The sequence below is a fragment of the Erpetoichthys calabaricus genome, chromosome 2 (assembly GCF_900747795.2).
Source record: "Erpetoichthys calabaricus chromosome 2, fErpCal1.3, whole genome shotgun sequence".
Lineage (NCBI taxonomy): Eukaryota > Metazoa > Chordata > Cladistia > Polypteriformes > Polypteridae > Erpetoichthys > Erpetoichthys calabaricus.
In genome coordinates, this window is record NC_041395.2 from 114,833,309 (window position 1) to 114,853,682 (window position 20,374).

The following is a 20,374-nucleotide window of genomic DNA, read 5'->3' on the forward strand; positions in this document are numbered from 1 at the left end:
CTGCTTATGTATCTTCCAGCCTGATACTGTGCAATTTCATCGACATGTATGACCACATTCCTATCACTTCTTTTAATATTTAGTATAGCGTGTGTTGCTTTTACGTCCAACAGATGGCGCTGTTTTTCAAAAAAAGCATGTTTTTACCTGTCACAGGTGTGACATCTATATAATTTAGGTATATAAAAACACGCGCATATTTGAATGCAATGTTGTGTCAAAATTTCAAAGCAATCGGTGAAGAACTTTCGGAGATTTAAGATTTTGAACAAACGAACATTTTTATTTATATAGATATAACGCGGATTTTTTGCTGGTTCGTGGGTTTCAGTGGACAATGGGTCTTTTAATTTCTGGTACATGTTTCCTCAGTTGGTTTGCCTAGTTGATTTCATACAAGGGACGCTATTGGCAGATGGCTGAGAAGCTACCCAACCAGAGCATGTATTACATATTAACTCTTTTAGGGCTAATTTTTTTTTTTGTTTCTTTTCTCCCAGGGCTGAATATTTTTCCAAAAAATAACATTTTTTAAAAAAGAACACAAAGCAATTGTTTAACATATCAAATCAACAAAAAATATTTACTTTTGACAAATGTTACTGTCTTGCATGTTGTATGAGCCTGCATACTCTATGATTTCACATACATTTTACACAGCAAAGTCTGATCTCGCTCAAAGCAGCCAATTTCAGTCATTGCCACATTGCACTCCTTACAATATGTGTTGCTTTGGTGCCTATTTTTCAATCGTCTGTCGCTGCACTTTCTCACATATATTGTTAGTGTGTACTGTAGAGAGACAAGTCACCCATTTGCCATCGTGCCATGCCACTGCCACCAAGTTTTCTGCCTGCATGAAAACCGTATTGTCACCTCTTTTCATCTTCTGAAACTTTATGAACTTTATGTATGGCATTATAGCCTGGCTCACCCCATGGGATTTGCTTCTGTTTATTACAGAAGTGAATAAAACTTTGCAGCAGCATGTACCTAAGCCACTAGGGGACAAAACACGTTTGGACCAATGCTCCCTGAAGTTATATCACCAGTTCTGTCCCATCTCTATCTGTAATGCCACAGCGCGCTTCATCTCGTCTTTCGTTGTAGGTTTCCACTTTGAAAAACGAGAATGCGATGCAAACGCAGCCCGCGATTCAAAAAAAATCTCTGCCTACCTGTTTGTCTCGTCTGACAGTAGCTGAAAAGCAGCATCAGGAGAGAGCAGCCTGAAGTACAGCAGCTGGTGATCTGTCCTGTCCAACAGCAAGCCATGCCATCTTGTAAACTCCGGTAGCCAGATCGGCTCTCAACGGATCAATGTCTGTGTATTTATCCCATGCGAACCTTGCCGTAGATGCATCGGCTGCGCGAAGGCACTCAACTGGCAGCAGCTCCGCTGGCGCGGCATCGGCTGGTGTCTGATCAGCTGATGCCTGCTTCTAACTCTCTTGCTCGATCTCCTGATCACTGCCAATAAAGTCCGATTCTGAAAAATCAAGAGTCCGACTCCGCGATAATGCGCAAAACATCATCTGCCGAGTGTTTTCTTTTCTGCAATTGCTTCGCTGCCTTTTCACATGTCGGTGCCATCTTGCCTTTGTTTACATTTCGCAACTCACGCACACGCAATGTTTATTTGCCGAGTCAACGAGTCTAGCATTCCTCCAAGCACAGAGGGAATGCCTGTGACGTGACAGTGAGATTTGTCGCCATTAACAGCTGATTGTCGCCCCCTATCCCTGGATGTCGACTTTTGTCGACATTCGCCTTCAACCCCTCCTGTCGACAAAAGTCGACATCCGCCCTAAAAGAGTTAAATAAAACTCCTCAAATATATTGTGAGCAGGGGGGCTGTTCGCACCCCTAGAGGATACGGACGCTCCTCAAAAAACACTGAAAGACTACCTTCACATTGCTCCCTTCCTTGCGGCTGCTTTTTTGTGCGATATGCTTCCCGCACAGTGCTTTGCATACTTAAAAGCCCAAACAGCACCTATTGATTTTTGTTTGCTTTTCTCTCTCTCTCTTGCTCTGACATTCTCTGCTCCTGACAGAGGGGGGGCGGTTTACACCCCTAGAGGATACGGACACTCATCTAAAAAATAATGAAACACTACCTTCACATTGTTCCCTTCCTTGCTGGGCTAACTTGCAGCTGCTTTGTCAAGCGATATGCTTCCCACACGGTGCTTCGCATACTTAAAAGCTACAACAGCACCTATTGATTTTTGATTGTTTGCTTTTCACTCTCTCTGACATTCTCTGGTCCTAACGTGCACTCCTTTGAAGAGGAAGATATGGTTGCATTCTTTTAATTGTGAGACGGAACTGTCATCTCTGTCTTGTCACGGAGCACTTTAAACTTTTGAAAAAGAGACAAATGTTTGTTTGCAGTGTTTGAATAAAGTTCCTGTCTCTCTACAACCTCCTGTGTTTCTGTGCAAATCTGTGACCCAAGCGTGACAATATAAAAATAACCATATAAACATGTGGTTTTTACTTCACGGATTTTCACCTTTCGCGGGGGGCTCTGGAACGTAACCCCCGCGATGGAGGAGGGATCACTGTATATTTCAAATATTATTACACACTTCAAATAAATTAATACTAGCAGCAGTGTATACAAGTATAAACCTTAAAATGTATGCCCTAATTTTGTACACTGACATACACAAACCTGTCTGTGCAGACTTGATACAAATGTACATACTGTATGTCATAACAGCATGCGCAAAAAGAAGAAACAAGTGCCATTTCTGCTAATAAATGTGAAATATATTTCTGAAATAGGATAGAGTGGGAATCACCTGGTTTTATTAGGCTTCAGTGGTGTTCAAAGCTTTCTCTATAGAAAAGGACAGACTGACAGATGTAGAACCATAGCTGTCTTTTCCCCACCCAGCCATCATAACCAACTAAAAGAGCTTTAATTTTAAAACTTGTACACAACTGATCCCTTTTCACTCTGATGGAAAAAATAACATACCTAAAATCAGGCACAGTGTCTGTAACTGGAAGGAACAGTAATCCAAATATACGTGTGGCTACATCTCCCTTTAAAACTAGGTGCATGCACCTCTTCATTCACTTTGAAGCATTAAGCTACTCTTGACTGAGCTGTTATAGTGGAATACTTTGAAATACTCTTGACAATGGATTGCCAGCTCTCTGATCCATCTTCCAAGCTAAAAGCCTGTGAAAGTGACTGAACCAAGTCTGGGAGAACTGAGAAGAAGCTTGGCTTCAAGGTGGACAATTCTGCACCTATTCCTTTGTATATAAAACAGACAATTTTCCCTTACAAAGTGACAGAACCCATGGCAAAGAGCTAAAAGGTGTTCTAAGGAGACCATCATAACATGGAAAAACAAACAAAAAAAAAAAAAACACATGGCATATACAAGGAGTGTGTTTACATGCACCCACAACTCAGTTAAGGCAGAACCCGGTGGTCAGATTAATAAAACATACATGCATGCAAAAAAAAAAAAAAAAATGCTTCAAATTAGGGCTGCACGATTAATCTTTTTTTTCTCATGATAACGATATTTATGACCCACGATCAGTTAATAAATATCGTCGCGATTTTACAGTATAAAGACCAAACTGTTTTTTATGGGCTGAGTTTACGGATTGGACTGCGTCACTATGACGTTACTGCGTCTAGATTGCAAGCGCTTTCTGAAGCAGTAGAAGTCAATAGCAGCAATAACAGTCAGTCAGAATAAACATATGATGACGGAGCAACGTGCAGAAGTGCGATCGTTAGTTCCTAAAAAGGGGTCATACTCAGTTGTCTGGAACTATTTCGATTTCGAGGAATGTGATGTTGATCAGGTACGAGTCTTGTGCAAACTTTGCTCCTGTTCCGTCCAAACGTCCCAAGGTAACACAACAAACCTCATCAACCACCTTAAAAGCCACCACAAAGTACACTATCAAGAATTTCAACGACTGAAGGCACAAACAGCAACAACAAAAAATTACCAGCCATCCACAACACAGACAACAATATCAGGGACATTGTTCAACGCAATACCATATCTGCCTAGCCAGTACCACCGCTCCCTATACGCAGAGTACGCAGTCTGCGTAGGGCACCAACTCCCAGGGGGGCACCATCCCAGCTGCTCAAAAAAATCGTTTTTATATATTATAATAATAAATTAATATTAATAATATACATATACAAATAAACAAAAATATAAACGTATATATTGCATTTTACGGTGAACACAGAGTAGGCTAAGCACACGTGATGACGCGCGCGCGCCCTCACCTCTGTACCGAAATCTCTGGATTGCTCTGCGCATAGCAGTGACGCTCCCTGTAACTGTTGCCTCTGCTGAGCGAAGTTTTTCTAAAATGAAGCTCATCAAAACGTACTTGCGCTCATCTATGGCACAAGAGCGCATGAGTGGTCTGGCAATTGTCAGCATCAACTCTGAATTAGCAAAGACTTTATCATATGAAGAGCTCATTTACGACTTTGCCTCAAGAAAAAGCAGAAGTGTGCCTTTGTAAATTTTGAACTTTGGAAAGCTCCAGCAGATGACAGTGTTGATTTTATTTCAGTTTATTATTGTTTATTTTATTTATTATAAATGTTTTATTTAAAGTGTAATTTTAGTTTGTATTTTTGCTGTAGAGCTACAATTGTAATTTATAAATGATTCAATTTATTTATGTATTTACTTTTATTTGAATAAAGTTCTATTTTGGCCCCTATAGTAGGTGTTTTTTTTATTATTTTATTTTTACTTCCGTAATATTTGGGGGAGGGGGCACAAAAGTAAATTTCTGCTTAGGGCACCCATTTGGCCAGCAGCGGCCCTGTGCCTAGCTCGCAAAGACACCGGGAAATAACAGAGGCGATCACGTACCATATAGCCAAGGATATGTGTCCAATAACCACCGTGAGCAGTGAGGGGTTTAACAAAATGATCGCAACACTTGATAAAAGATATAGCATTCCCTCACGCAACCATTTTTCCAATGTTGCGCTGCCCTCGCTGTATGCGAAATGCCGAAAAGAAATAGAAAGAGAAATTCTCAGGCTCAGCCTTGAATATTTTGCTGCCACGACCGACTTATGGTCAAGCAGAACTGCGGAACCGTATTTGAGCTTGACAGTTCATTTTATTGACAGCGAGTTTGAGATGAAAAGCAAGTTTTTGCAACATTCGTTTTTCCCACAAGACCATACAGCGGAGTTTATTGTAGTGGAAAGAAGCGATGTCCGCTTGGGGCTTGGTGGAAGAAAGACTTGTGTGCATCACAACGGACAACGCAGCTAATATGATTAGGGCAGCATCTGTGAATAACTGGCCGAGGCTACACTGCTTTGGTCACAGACTTCATTTACCAAAGGAATAATCGTCATTATTAATCGTGATAAAAATTTTGAGCAAAATAATCGTGATAATCATTTTTTCTGTTATCGTGCAGCCCTACTTCAAATGTTGTTCATGGCAACTATGGTCCATCCATATGCAACATTTTGAAGAAACCAGGAAATGACAACACCCTTGACCATGTATGAAAATGTAGCCAAACAAGCTAAATGACAACTTGCGTATAATTCATATCACTAAGCTATAACAATGTGCGTTGATGTGACAAACTTAAGCCTCAAAAGTTATGAATACGATATACAAACTCAATTGTAGTACCCTTTTCAAAAGGGCGAAAGCTGCATATTTCCACTGAAGAACCTTTTTTAGTTTTTCGTCAGTTTGTATCAGCTACCTGTTTTCACTTCTAAGGGTTAAAAACCAAAGTTCAGTAAAAGCACAGATAGGATTCCGTTGCAACAGAGAGAAAGCTCTAAATCTCATAATCTAGTCAAGACACACTCTAGGTTATTACAGCCTAATGCTCGGACACAAAATGGCTTGTTTGGTGATGCTTGAAGCGTATGCAAATGGTCACAAAGAAGGAAACGAGCTTGTAGCAAACAGTCTGATTTTGCTTTTTATTTTGTTAACCCATGAGGACTGGCTTATGAGCCAATTTAGACTTTCAAGAGACCTTCTCATGGAACTGTGTGCTATGTTGGCACTCGCATTAGAAAGGCAGACTGCTCAAAATCAGATTGCACCTATTCCTATGCATTCATTAAGTAGGCATTCTAGCAGTAAGCACCTACCAGAGCAAACTGGCCAACAGATTAGGAATATCTCAGGCCAGCTTCAGATCCATCATGCCCACTGTGCTGGAAGTCATGAATGACTGATTGGGTGCTACACTCAGTTTTTGCATGGTTTGGTTGTAAATGTCAGCATAAAAAAAAAAATATGCAGCACTGTCTGATTCTCCTAATGTAATCAAGATAATAGACAACATTCACATTGCATAAGTACACCTAGCAAGAACGACACAGCTTTTATTAACCAGGGCAACAGCATTCCATTAATGCACAAGTCACCTGTGATGCCAAGATGAGGCTGACAAAAGCCATGAATAAGTTAGTTTGATGCCAAATGGTGTTGATCAGATGACTTGCTGAAGGTGCTTACATCATGATTGGCTTGTTAGTAACTGGATGAACCCTCAGTGTCTACTAATCACTGCAACAACAATCATCTCATTGCATGTGCCAGGTGATAGTGGCTATCTGCTCAGATGCTGGTGCCTTTCCCTTACCACCAGAATGCAGAGGAGCAGCGCTTCAATACAGTGTGGAGAGCAGCACAGAACTCTTCAGTTACAATTAGTGGTGGCTAGATGCATCAGGTGGGAGGCTGCTCTTCCAGCCAATGAACATCTGAAGAATTATGATTACATACAGTGCATCCGGCAAGTACTCACAGCGCATCACTTTTTCCACATTTTGCTATGTTACAGCCTTATTCCAAAATGGATTAAATTCATTTTTTTTCCTCAGAATTCTACACACAACACCCCATAATGACAACGTGAAAAAAGTTTACTTGAGATTTTTGCAAATTTATTAAAAATAAAAAAATTGAGAAAGCACGTGTACATAAGTATTCACAGCCTTTGCCATGAAGCTCAAAATTGAGCTCAGGTGCATCCTGTTTCCCCTGATCATCCTTGAGATGTTTCTGCAGCTTAATTGGAGTCCACCTGTGGTAAATTCAGTTGATTGGACATGATTTGGAAAGGCACACACCTGTCTATATAAGGTCTCACAGCAGACAGTTCATGTCAGAGCACAAACCAAGCATGAACTCAAAAGAATTGTCTGTAGACCTCCGAGGCAGGATTGTCTCAAGGCACAAATCTGGGGAAGGTTACAGAAAAATTTCTGCTGCTTTGAAGGTCCCAATGAGCACAGTGGCCTCCATCATCCGTAAATGGAAGAAGTTCGAAACTACCAGGCCTCTTCCTAGAGCTGGCCGGCCATCTAAACTGAGCGATCGGGGGGAGAAGGGCCTTAGTCAGGGAGGTGACCAAGAACCCGATGGTCACTCTGTCAGAGCTCCAGAGGTCCTCTGTGGAGAGAGGAGAACCTTCCAGAAGGACAACCATCTCTGCAGCATTCCACCAAACAGGCCTGTATGGTAGAGTGGCCAGACGGAAACCACTCCTTAGTAAAAGGCACATGGCAGCCCGCCTGGAGTTTGCCAAAAGGCACCTGAAGGACTCTCAGACCATGAGAAAGAAAATTCTCTGGTCTGATGAGACAAAGATTGAACTCTCTGGTGTGAATGCCAGGTGTCACATTTGGAGGAAACCAGGCACCGCTCATCACCAGGCCAATACCATCCCTACATTGAAGCATGGTGGTGGCAGCATCATGCTTTAGGGATGTTTTTCAGGGGTAGGGACTGGGAGACTAGTCAGGATAAAGGGAAAGATGACTGCAGCAATGTACAGAGACATCCTGGATGAAAACCTGCTCCAGAGCGCTCTTGACCTCAGACTAGGGCAACGGTTCATCTTTTAGCAGGACAACGACCCTAAGCACACAGCCAAGATATCAAAGGAGTGGCTTCAGGACAACTCTGTGATGTCCTTGAGTGGCCCAGCCAGAGCCCAGACTTGAATCCGATTGAACATCTCTGGAGAGATCTTAAAATAGCTGTGCACCAACGCTTCCCATCCAACCTGACGGAGCTTGATAGGTGCTGCAAAGAGGAATGGGCGAAACTGGCCAAGGATAGGTGTGCCAAGCTTGTGACATCATATTCAAAAAGACTTGAGGCTGTAATTGCTGCCAAAGGTGCATCGACAAAGTATTGAGCAAAGGCTGTGAATACTTATGCACATGTTATTTCTCAGTTTTTTTATTTTTAATAAATTTGCAAAACCCTCACGTAAACTTTTTTTCATGTTGTCATTATGGGGTGTTGCGTGTAGAATTCTGAGGAAAAAAATTAATTTAATCCATTTTGGAATAAGGCTGTAACAACAAAATGTGGAAAAAGTGATGTGCTGTGAATACTTTCCAGATGCACTGTATGTATGAAGTTCATTAGTATTTTACATATATGGATGATCCTGGGTGGCAACTTAGCAAGGTTTGAGACATGTTAATGTACACACATTTACTACATTGATTTATAAAGGTAAATTACATAGAAATGTGTTTGACAGGTTTAATTCTATTTTTACTTGTATGCATTTTCCTATTTATTGGTATGAGTGTATGTTAACGCTGGAATCCACTCAAAGTTTTAGAAATCTGACCTCAGGTTTCTTAAAAATCCATATTTATATGTGCAAGTAATCTTACGAAAATCTCCTTTAGCTTAATGCTCTTACGTTATTAAGCTGCAAAAAAAAAAAAAAAAAAACACCTTTCCATCAGCCACCACAAATCTGAAAACAAGCATGAAGTTTGTGATGATTGCATTTTGTAAATATGTTTAGTCCTTTAAGTGCCCTGAAGTAAATAACATTCATCCTCTTTTTACATCCTTGACACGAGTCCCCAAAGATTTGAAATAAGAACGCTGACTGTTTCATCACTCACACTGTTTCAATATACCTGTAGCAAATAGCTGGATAAAATCTAAACTGACAATTTATTAATTGGTTTCTGTTACCGCACTGAACACAGCACACACTGCTTGGCTATGCGAATGAACTTTACGAACAGGAGCAGCAGCAGCACACTGGTTTGTTTGCTTCTTGCCCTACACCCAGTGGTCTTTGGATAACAATGACACAGGTATTTTTCCTTCAATAAAATAAGCATTGCACTAGGTTTAAAAAGTAATTGGACAAAGTAATGCTTTTAACGTGTTACACCAACACTACTCCTGAGACAGTGCTGCTAAGCTTAGCATTGTATGTTCAGCTCAAAATAAATTTAGCAATTTCTAAGATACAGAGACCAATTATTTCAACCAGGTGAAGAAATAATGAAATCATCCAAGTATTTGTCTCAGGAAATGTATCTTGTTGATGCTTATACCCGTGGCTACTGGAAACGTGTGCAAAGTGAAGATGCGCACAGGCGAACAGAGTGCAGCAGATATGCACAGACCACAAAATACTTAGGTATAACACTGTTAAGGTTTTACCAGGCCAAATAACCGGGTTACTTGCAGAGAAATCCATGTCGTGTTAACCCGGTTTCTCTAACCAGAAAATGGGTTTACAATGAATTTTAGAAACAGGTTTCTGTGAATTACCAGGTTATTGAAGTACATGTAAACGCACTGGATGGGTGTTTTGTACCATAAGTAAAGTTCCTTATTTAACCTACAGAATCAACCATCATCCTTAAAGGCCTAGTACGATAAAACTGCTTATAAGTGGCAAAAAAATTAAAAAATCTGAGTAAATAGCCAACCAAGGAAGTTCTCTCATGTTTGACTGTTACTGTACAACAAGTTCATTAACTGTGTCAAGTAACTTTCCAACTGTAATACACTTAACTAATCTGTAAACAAAACGTGGCAACATAGTTAATTCCTGACCATGGCTGTACATCAGAGCAAGGGCCAGCTGACTATTGACATCAGTCTAAAATTCCAAAAGTGAAATGCAGAACAACAAAAAAGGATGAAAATTCAGAATACTTTTAAACAAACACAGGACAACCAGTCAGTTCTGTGTTAGAAGTATGCGTCTGGTCTGCGCCACATCTTTTATTTTGGTATACAGTGGAAAAGTATTCAGACCCCTTCACTTATGTTTTAGCCTTGTGCTAAAATCATTTATATTAATTTTTCCCCCACATGAAACATAACTCAATACCCTAGAATGACTAAGTGAAAACAGGATTTCAAGAATTTTTGCAAATTTATCAAAATTATATTAAAGTTACACTTCTGGCACAAATATTCAGACTCTTCTCAGTACTTAGTTGAAGCCCCTTTGGAAGCATTTACAGCCCGGAGTCTTCTTGAGTAGACATAAGCTTTGCACACCTGATTCTAAGAATTTTTCTTGCCATTCTTCTCTGCAGATCCTCTCAAGATCTATCAGGATGGAGACCATTATTAGACATCTATGATCAGGTCTCACCAGAGATGCTTGTTTGGGTTCAAGTCCTGACTCTACCTGGATCACTGAAGGTTATTTCCAGAATTACACCTCCTGTAAGGCACTCCTGTGTTGTCTTTGTTTTATGTGTAGGGTCACTGTTCTGTTGGAAGGTGAACCTTCAGCCCTGTCTGAGGTCTACAGCATTCTGGAGCAGGTTTTCATTAAGGATAGGTTTGTACTTTCTGTTCAGTTTTCCCTCAACCCTATCCCGTTTCCCAGTCCCTGCCACTGGGAAACAATCTTAATTTCATCAGACAAGATCTTCTAGCTCACAGCCTGAAAATCCTTAAGGGGCCTTTTTGCAAAGCCAAATGGGTGCCTATATGTCTTTCACAGAGGAGAGGCTTCTGTATGGCAACTTGGTCTTAAAATCTAAATTGGTGGAGCGTTATCCTTCTGGAAGTTTTTCTTCTTCTGTACAAAGGTTCTCCTGAGCTCAGCCAAAGTGACCATTGGGTTCTTGGTCACCTCTCTTACTTTGGCCCTCCTATCACAGCTGCTCAGTTTGGCCAGCTCAAGGAAGTCATCATTTTTCTAATCTTTAATACTGAATTCATTTTTGTAGCCCTCTCTACATCTGTGCCTTCACACAATCATGTCTCTCAGCTCTGCAGGGAATTTGTTCAACTTCATGGGTTGTTTTATGCTCCGATATACATTACATAACAGTGGGAACTTATAAAGACAGGTGCATGCCTTTCCTACTCATGTGCAATCAATTGAAATTACCAAGGGTGGCCTCCAAACAAAGTGTAGAAACATCTCACCAATGATCAATTGAATGGGATGCACCAGAGCAATATTTCAAGTGTCATAGCAAATGCTCCAAATAATCGTATCAGTGAGATGTTTTTGCAAACTTTTCAAAAATAAAAACTAAACTGTCTAAAATCCTCTTTTTGCTTTGTCATTCTAGAGTACTGGGTGGTAGCTGACATAGGGAGGAAAATGAATCCAAATGATTTTAGCACTAGGCTGCAACAAGGCAAAATGTGAAGAACTGAAAGGGTCTGAATACTTTCTGAATCCATTGTGTAAGCAATAATATATTTATAATTTTTGTATTGATCAATTTTTATTTTTAGTTTCTACAAAAGAGCGAGCTTCAGCTATATATCTGACTACTCACAACTCCATCTACAGAAAATAGCAAGGAAAACGCTGAACACTTATTTAATCATCTAATTACTTACGTTGCCAAAACCAGTGTAAAAAACTAATCGATTTATTAAGACCAACCAATTAAATTCCTTTTTTACCCCAGAGTAGTCACAAATTTCTTGTAAGACATGACTGGAACACATACTTAAGTCTGGTTGATTAATTTCAATTGGGATAACAAACAGACACGACAAATTCAATATAAAATAAATGTAATTATTCAGCAAGTTAAGTGTTCCTCTTCAGAAAGCTAAGTACAGTAAACCACTGAGGAATGGCTTCACCAAACTTTCACACATCTCTTTTCATATAATGTAGTTTGTTTAAATAAGCGTGTAAACATAACCATGCCGTTTCCCCATGATATTTACTACATTCAGGTGTTTTTCCAAAGTCAGCTGTTTAATCGTGTTTTGCACTGATGCTGTAAGGCACTATAGAAAGACACCCAGCATATGTGTGGTGTAAAGTATTTCTGTATGGTCGCACATACACAAAAATCGGCAATTGGACTACTAAACATATTGCAATTTGGTACTACAATATACGCACATAAACTAAAAAATAAGGATATTATGAACTATATATACAGTTTGTGTATACGTACGCGCGCGCGTACAAACACACACACACACAAATATACATACGCGCAATGCTTAATCAAACTCCATTTGGCACACTTGATATTGAAAAGTCTGGGCCCACGCCCGTAACAACGGGCACATAAAAGCATTTATAAAAATGTATAAAACTAAAGTTTGTACTAAACAACTGAACCATGATAGCAACAAGTATTCACTCCTACTATTGAAGTGTATTAGAGACTACAAAAAATGAACCCTAGCTCACGTGGCTGTAAATTTCCACACATATCCTTGGATACAAGCAGTATGTAAAGTAGAGCAATCGGTCAGTTAAAAAAAATGTGATTATAAAACATAGCGTTTTCACTAGGTTAAACACAAAGAAAACATTCCTGCAAATAAATCGTCCGGCTGAAATATTTTAAGCGCAGGCGCCCTTCTTTACACACTTGCGCGGAGTCAGCGTGCAGCGTTTACGGGCACCGTTTACAGGAAAGATCCTGGTTTCTGAAGGCCTGCATCGGACTATTAACCAACATGTTTTATATCTAACGGTTACCGAAATAATGCAATTTGAAACTACAAATTCATCTATTATACTCACTGAAAGCGGAAGGCTACGTTAGGTAAATAACAAAAACGTACACTTTCAAATGCTGTTTGCAGAGTGCAGTAATCTAGGGTGAAACAGCAATGTCCATCCAAAACCTCGGTTGCATTGACGCGTTTCATTTACGGGGAACACTGAAACTATGATCTCTTTAAAGAGTGACCTCATGATGAGACGACAGTCGACCTTATAGCCTGTCATTCCACGCAGATTTTTCTAGATCTAGAGATTTTTTGCTACCTTTAACTGGATGGAAATACATCACAGATAACAAGAATTAAAACGCTTCTCCTGAAATGCATGTTACAAGCACTTAAAAACAATGCAATATTCTTAAATGAGAAGGAAAATATAATCTCATTGAACGCCGATTCAAAGGAAAATGTGAACATCCAGGCCCTGGAACTACGAAAAGGGCAAATTTCCGAATGGCACGGTTAGATTATAAGGTAACAAAAAGTCAATTTTGGAATATGTTTGCATTCTTCCCAGCTCATCCTCCACATCCGGATATGTCATACCTACCCTCCAGCAAACAGATGCACAAGAGTATCGCGCTGGCTCATTCTCTCTCATTCTTATCCACCCCTGCAGACTTGAGAAGTTAAAGGTTGCGATGCTTGAGAGCAAAATGACTAAACAGATTGCACAGTAGCTTAAAATGTACTAAGGCCGAAGGTCTCCTTTGCGACGCTTTAAAGAAGAAAAAAATAAATGTAAAATGTTTATGGAGGCTTCTGCCTACCAACCTCCCCAGAACCACGATTGAAAATAAAACGCAAACTCCCTCCCACACTTCCCTCGTTATTTCGGTTTGTCTCTCACTGACTGCCGTAAATGCTGCCGAGTCAGTATGTGTTTAGTGTTGAATCACATGGTTGTCGAGGAGCAGCGCCTATTGGCTATTTCATGCGCGGTACGTGTTTACTCGAAAAACCTCTAGCCATATGGGGTCCAATACACGTTGTGATTGGTTAAAAGCAGATTAAATAGGCGTGGAATAGGCGGGGAGTATGTAGATTCTAACAACACCGCCCTATCACTCTCTTTTCACATGATGAACGAAATGGGTAGAGAAGGGGGGCTGCCGTGTGTGTTGTAGAAATAAGGTCACAAAGGCCAACTAGCAGCAGTGTGTTTAGTGGCATGAAAATAAAAAAAGAATAGAGGAGTATAGTGGGCTGAATGCGGGCAATATATAGCTATCATGTGAGTGAACTCCTGGACCCCACTTACTAATAAAATTATTGCTTGTAATCTAATGTGCTAATCCAAGGCATATTGGGGGGCATATGAGTTTAATTTAGAAGAAAAGATTAGCATCAAAAAAGAGACAATTCAACGAAACATAAGCCATGGTTTATTACTTGCACAACTCAAATATTCAGAGTCACAAAGTTTAAGGAAATACATGTACAACTGGAGTACTGCTAGGTTAAATGACACACACTGGGTAATACAGAGACTTAATAGGAGGGAGTGTGCTGGAAACTCTCAGCAACTAGCGCCCATTCAACTATACCTTTTATTTGCCAATATAACCTGTATATTTAATGAAGTTAGCGTAGCGCTACATCAGCATGCATCTGGAAAGGAAAAAAAGTGTGTTATTTCCATGCTGAAAAGGAAAGGAGATACATTTGCAAATGTTTCAGCAGTATATCTTTCATCAGATATGCTTACCTAATAAACGCTATATTTTATATTTATTGGGTTCATAAGAATAACCTATGAACGCTTTGAAATTGTTTCCAGTTTTTCTGTCTGGCACCTCCTGATTCACCAGTTAGAGAAAATCCCACATATCCATATTACTAACCGAGAATGCTAAACCGGATGATGGACGCAGGCACATCCGGCAATGGGCCGTAGCTGCAAAAAGACATACTGCGCAGGCGCAAAAAGAGTCCGCGAGAGTCGGCTGAGGAGCCGAGAAAGGCGGACAAAAGAGGGCGAGAGAGGCGGATGAGGGGCCGCGAGAGGCGGACAAGACCACAGAAAAAAGGAGTGAGCACAGGAAAAATGGAGAAATGAGGAAACGCAGGCAAAGCACGAAACACATTGCACACGAAACTAGACCCAAAAAAAAAAAAAAAAAAAAAAAGAGGCCCGCCCAAAACAGCAAGGCACCCCCCCCCCCCCCCCCTACAGGCACCGGACGGGACACACACCAAGAGGGGGATTCAACAAGCCCATGGAACACAAAAAAAAGAACACAAAACCACCCCACAGACCCTACAAGCAAGGGACGGGACACACACAAAGAGGGGGATTCAACAAGACACAGGAACACAAAAAGAAAGAAGACACTCGCGCGACAACAATCGTCAACCCCCCCCCCCCCCCCACACACACACATCCATAAGAAGTGACACCCAAAGCCACATATTCTAAAGTGAACATCAACACCTTCACACTAGACAGCATAGGTGTCAGCATTGGTGTATCTCCTTACAATAAAGCACTATTAACCGTTCAACTGCAGAAAAGGAAACATATTAACAGTGACTGCGATCCTCCTTATTACTTATCCATATTTCGCATGCTGAGAAAGAAACAAGTCATGAATACACGGTCACGGGTATAAAATGAAAAGGAAAGGATAACAGGAACAAACACACGAACACGAAAGAAACAACAAAATAGACGGCTATGCAGCATAGATGGATCTCATTACAATAAGGCACTATTAACCGTTAAACCGCAGAAAAGGCTCCATATTAACAGTGAGTGCAATACTCCTTATTACTTATCCATATTTCTAAAAGAAAAAATGACTCGACTCCAAAAACGCAAAGCTCAACTAAAGCTTCTAACTAACGATGTACCTAAAAGTAAAACCTTTATGAACTGCATTAGATCCTACAATACTTCATTTAATATGCACAAATCTACATCCTAGATCCACATGACGCAAACTATCAATCAAAGTGCTGCATCGCAACAGGCACGGATTCAAAACGAAACACCTCCCGTCTCAGACATACGTTAACGGCAAGGAAGGCTACAACGGGCTTCTCACACAGCACAGGCAAATCGATTACAGCTCCAAAACAACACGTCCCAAATACTACACATGCAACAACGCGCCTCTCAAACGGCACAAGCAAAACATACACCAGGAAAATTCATTCGGATTAATGAATGTCATTTGCAATCATTGTCATTCAGTTCACTTCCCTGAAGAAACAACTGGCAATACAAGTTATACATTTACACGTTGTTGTCAAAAGGGTCAAATTAGACTGCCTTCTTTACATTCATATACTGAATATCTACAGAAGCTTATAACTGACGATGTACCTGAAAGTGAAATCTTTATCAACTACATTAGATCCTACAAATCGGAATCCACTATGAACATTAACGGTGGCACTGCACGTGACATCCATCTTGAAAAAATGTTTATTGATGAATGTTCAATGGCATGAACAAACGTTTATGAATAATAATATTCGATTTGGAGGAAAGGTACTTTTATGAGGAGGAGATTTTAGACAGTGATTAGCTATTCTTCCAGATACCATGCACTCAGCTATTGTTCAGTGCACCTTAAAATACGCAGACAATTGGCATTGCTTTAAAAAGATACAGTTAGTAAAAAAGATACGATGTCCAGAACCAGATCATAACAATTGCTTATTACAACTGAGAGATGGTACACTCACCAATACAGATGGACTTCACCCACATATTATTACAATTCCTCAAGCCTTTATCTGCGACGACTTAGTTACAGAGAGATTTGGAACAGCAATCTCATTAGACCAAATGCCCTTTTTAACACAACGCACTATATTATGTCCAAAAAATATTAATGTGGAAAACATAAATACCCAAGTCATTCCATTACTTCCTGGAAAGACACAACTCTTTCTAAGCTCTGACAAACTTGACTCTGATCACAACAATAACCATCTTAAATGACCTTACAAGTTCTGAGCTGGAATTACCTTTTACACTTAAACGACGTGTACAAAGAAATTTTCAAATAAACCTTTACACTGTGCCACACACTTTATTGTTTGCTTTCTATTTGCATCATCTACACCGTCACACTATTCTATATCTCATTCATACATCACGCTCTTTGTCATTCCCAACACCAGGGGTTGGCGAGCAGGGGGCGGAGCCCCCTAGTGATATACTGTTTGACTCGTCTTGGTGTCTAGTTATGCAAGGTGTCAAGCTCTTTGGGGTTCCCATCTATTTTTAGCCCTCTAGACTCAAAACACCCTCCTGTTTAGCCCATTTTATTTTCAACATTCTGTATTTCATACAGGAAATTAAACCCATATGATAAAGAGTAAAGCAACAAGTGTCCCCAGCATGATCATAAAAACTTGAAGTTGTGCATGCCACCTCATCCGGTCCAAGGGGTTCATCCCCTAATGCAGTGGTGTCAAACTCCAGGCCTGGAGAGCCACAGTGGCTTTAGGTTTTCATTCTAACCCTTTTCCTAATCAGTGACCAGTTTTCACTGCTAATTAACTTCTTTTCCCTTCATTTTAATAGCCCTGTTTTAAGGATTAAGTCCTGTGAATTGATTCTTTTCTTCATTAAATGACAGCCAAACAGAAATGAGACGTGAAAAGACGCAACAGATGACCAGCTAAATTGGGTCTTTAAACTCCTACCAATTTCATTCCAACCAGTTTCTTAATGAGAAGCCAATTCTTGCTGTTAATTAAGCCTGTTATTTAATTCCGTGGCTTGTTGCTGCTCTCATTCTGCCACAGAAGACATTTCCAAAACTGTTGATTTTCTGTTTTTTTCTAAGAACACAGACAAAATGTTTTGGTGAGCTGAGAGATCAACCTTACTGAGACCTTCACCTTTCTTTATTTTCAGATATTGTGTTGGGCACAGATGAGCTGGTCATGTGGTGGCTTATTTTGTTTCTCATTATTGTTTGGCTGCTAATTAAGGAAAAAGAACTAAGAGGCCTGGGTCACGTTAATTAATACTGAAGCAAAAGAAGTTAATTAGCAGCAAAAACTGGTCACTAATTAAGAAGATGGTTAGAATGGAAACCTGCAGCCACTGCGGGCCTCCAGCACCAGAGTTTGATATCCAAGCTCTAATGGGATACGAGAAGTCAAGTTTAATGCTGTTTTGTGGTTGGTGATTACAACTACGATAATATTTTTGATATTTGATTTTTCCTAGTGGTGCTACTCCTCTACGAGCCATTCCCAGAAGGTTAAAAATGAGAAGTTTCAAATATAAGCATGTGGGGTATCATTTTAAACTATTTCAAGGGAAGTGATTATGAATATTATGTTATTTTTGATCCTTTATTAGAAATTTAGCACTCTGTGGAATTCCATAGCTTGTCCATAAAAATATCAAATTTCTATTATTATCTTTATATATAATACTAGCCAACCCACGGCGTAGCATACGCCGCATAATTATGTATTGATGGGTGACCACTTCCTGAACGACACAGTTGTCAGTACTTGTAGTCACAGTTGAGAAACACTTTTTTAATGTCTTTTTAGCACAGGGGAAACAATGAACATGTGAAACATCTGTAATGTAATAAGCCACGAAGAAAAGTAAAATTGCAACAATGCTATCTACAAAAGTTAAAACAAATTTGAGCCCCGTGTATTTTTTAACTGCCTTGTGGGGCTGTAGTAGTGTTGCTGCTTTGCGGTAAGGAGACTCTGGAAGATTGTGTGTTCACTTCCCGGTTCCTTCCTGTGTGGATAGTGCTTTGAATACTGAGAACACCTCTATATCAATGTAACGAAGTATTATTATTCCTATGTGTCCAGCGCACGTGCGTGTGTGTGTGTGTGTGTGTGTCACATGCTCTCGCTCTCTCGCTGCACGTGGTCCTGTAGGCAAACGCCGCAAAAATAATATATTGATTGCTGAACACTTCCGGAAAGACACAGTTGTCTAAAAGGAGGGAGAAAAATGAACATTTGCAAAATCCGTAACGCTGCTTTCAGTAAGTACAATGCAGACACGTTTAATTTGTCGGCCAGTTTTTGCCAGCCGACCGTCGTCGCACGGTCATTCAGCGATTCAGTTTTGCGACAAACATGCCTCTTCTTACCTGGTCCTCCCCCCTCCACCCTCGTTCTCTAAGCTTACACACTCCCTGGTCATGTGCCCGCTCGCAAGAGCAACTCAAGGAGCCCCGGCCACCAACTTTAAGACCATTGGATGAAGCAGGTGAGACGCTAATGAAACAGAGGCACAGGGCTTATTGATTTTTAAAGACTGCTTCCTTCATTGTGTTTTGAGAGGGAAACATACAATTGTCCGTGACTTACAATTGGAGGACCGCCGACGCTAATGAAACAGAGGCACAGGGCGTATTGGTTTTTAAAGACTGCTTACTTCATTGTGTTTTAACCTCAGTTGTAAAGGATTGTTTTAAGGATCCCATGGGATACCCCTCGCAAACCGTTTTACACGCTGCATATGGTGATTCACCACCGCGAGAAACATGCCTCTATGAACAGTCAACGTGGCTCGGAGGTGCATGTGGCCTCTACCACAGACGAATATAAATGACGCCGTTTTTTCTGTGTCGTCGCGTCCAAGTTGGTGGGCGTGGCTCTGTGAGTTGTCGTCGCATCCAATGGTCTTAGAGTTGGTGGGCGTGGCTCCTTCCTGCGTGCGCCATGGGTGTCTTACTTGTCGGCGGCTTAGTGAATCCACGCCTCTTCCGGAGTGCTATCCATGGTTGGCTACTTGTCTTCTGGCTTAGTGAATTATATATATAGATGATACCGTGGCTGTTTGTTTGTCCGTCCAGGATTTTAAATAGCCTGTAGCTCGCAAACCGTTTGACCTATTGACCTGAAATTTGGTACACATATACTACTGACGTCTACTATCTGGATTCGGGGTGATGATTGACCTCCAAGGTTATTCCTCTTTTTATTTTTATTTTATTGTAGAATCAACTCTCAACAGCGGCCACCAGGGTGGCCATGCGGCACATGCGTACAGCCGCCGTTCTCATCCCTACCACCTTCGCCATCACTTCCCCTACCACTTCATATCTTAAATCATTCTTGAGGCTGATTGAGGACTTAAGTGCCAGCTTAAGTGAAAAATTATATGCTGACAAAAGAAGAGAAGAAGCGGGCCGTTAGGGTGGAGAAAAGAAGAGCTGCTCAGGAAATATGAAGCGCATCAACCTCTGAGCAAACGAATGCTAAACGTACAGAGAAAGAGTATAAAAACTAGGAATGCTATCTGAATGTTATCTGAAGCAACTATTCTTGTTTATTATGTATTTCTACCTCATGAAGTAAATCATTACATTTCTTATGAACTCCCTGAATTAGGGCAGCTTATGCTAATTAAGACTTTCTTGATATTATTTATAATGCTTTATAGTGTGACATTATTACCTCAGAGGAGCTTTCAGGAAGCATCATAACAGCAGTATAAATGTTTCTCTTATATGATGCAGCCACTTTCATGGCATTGTTGTCCAGTGGTTAAGTCATTGGACTATACCAGCTAAAGTAAATGGCTGAATCCCCACCACAGGGTGAACATTTAGCTTAGCTGTGCTACA

General features: G+C 40.5%; 1 protein-coding gene across 1 annotated transcript in view; it reads right to left on the minus strand.

Moving 5' to 3' along the window:
- LOC114646276 (solute carrier family 25 member 36) overlaps positions 1-13,699 on the minus strand; it is an 80,854-nt gene extending 67,155 nt beyond the window's left edge. The window contains exon 1 of the mRNA XM_028794394.2: positions 13,348-13,699. Within this exon, the coding sequence (XP_028650227.1) occupies positions 13,348-13,388 (41 nt within the window). The 5' untranslated portion in view covers positions 13,389-13,699. The remainder of the gene's footprint in view (positions 1-13,347) is intronic.
- Between the last annotated feature and the right edge of the window lie 6,675 nt (positions 13,700-20,374).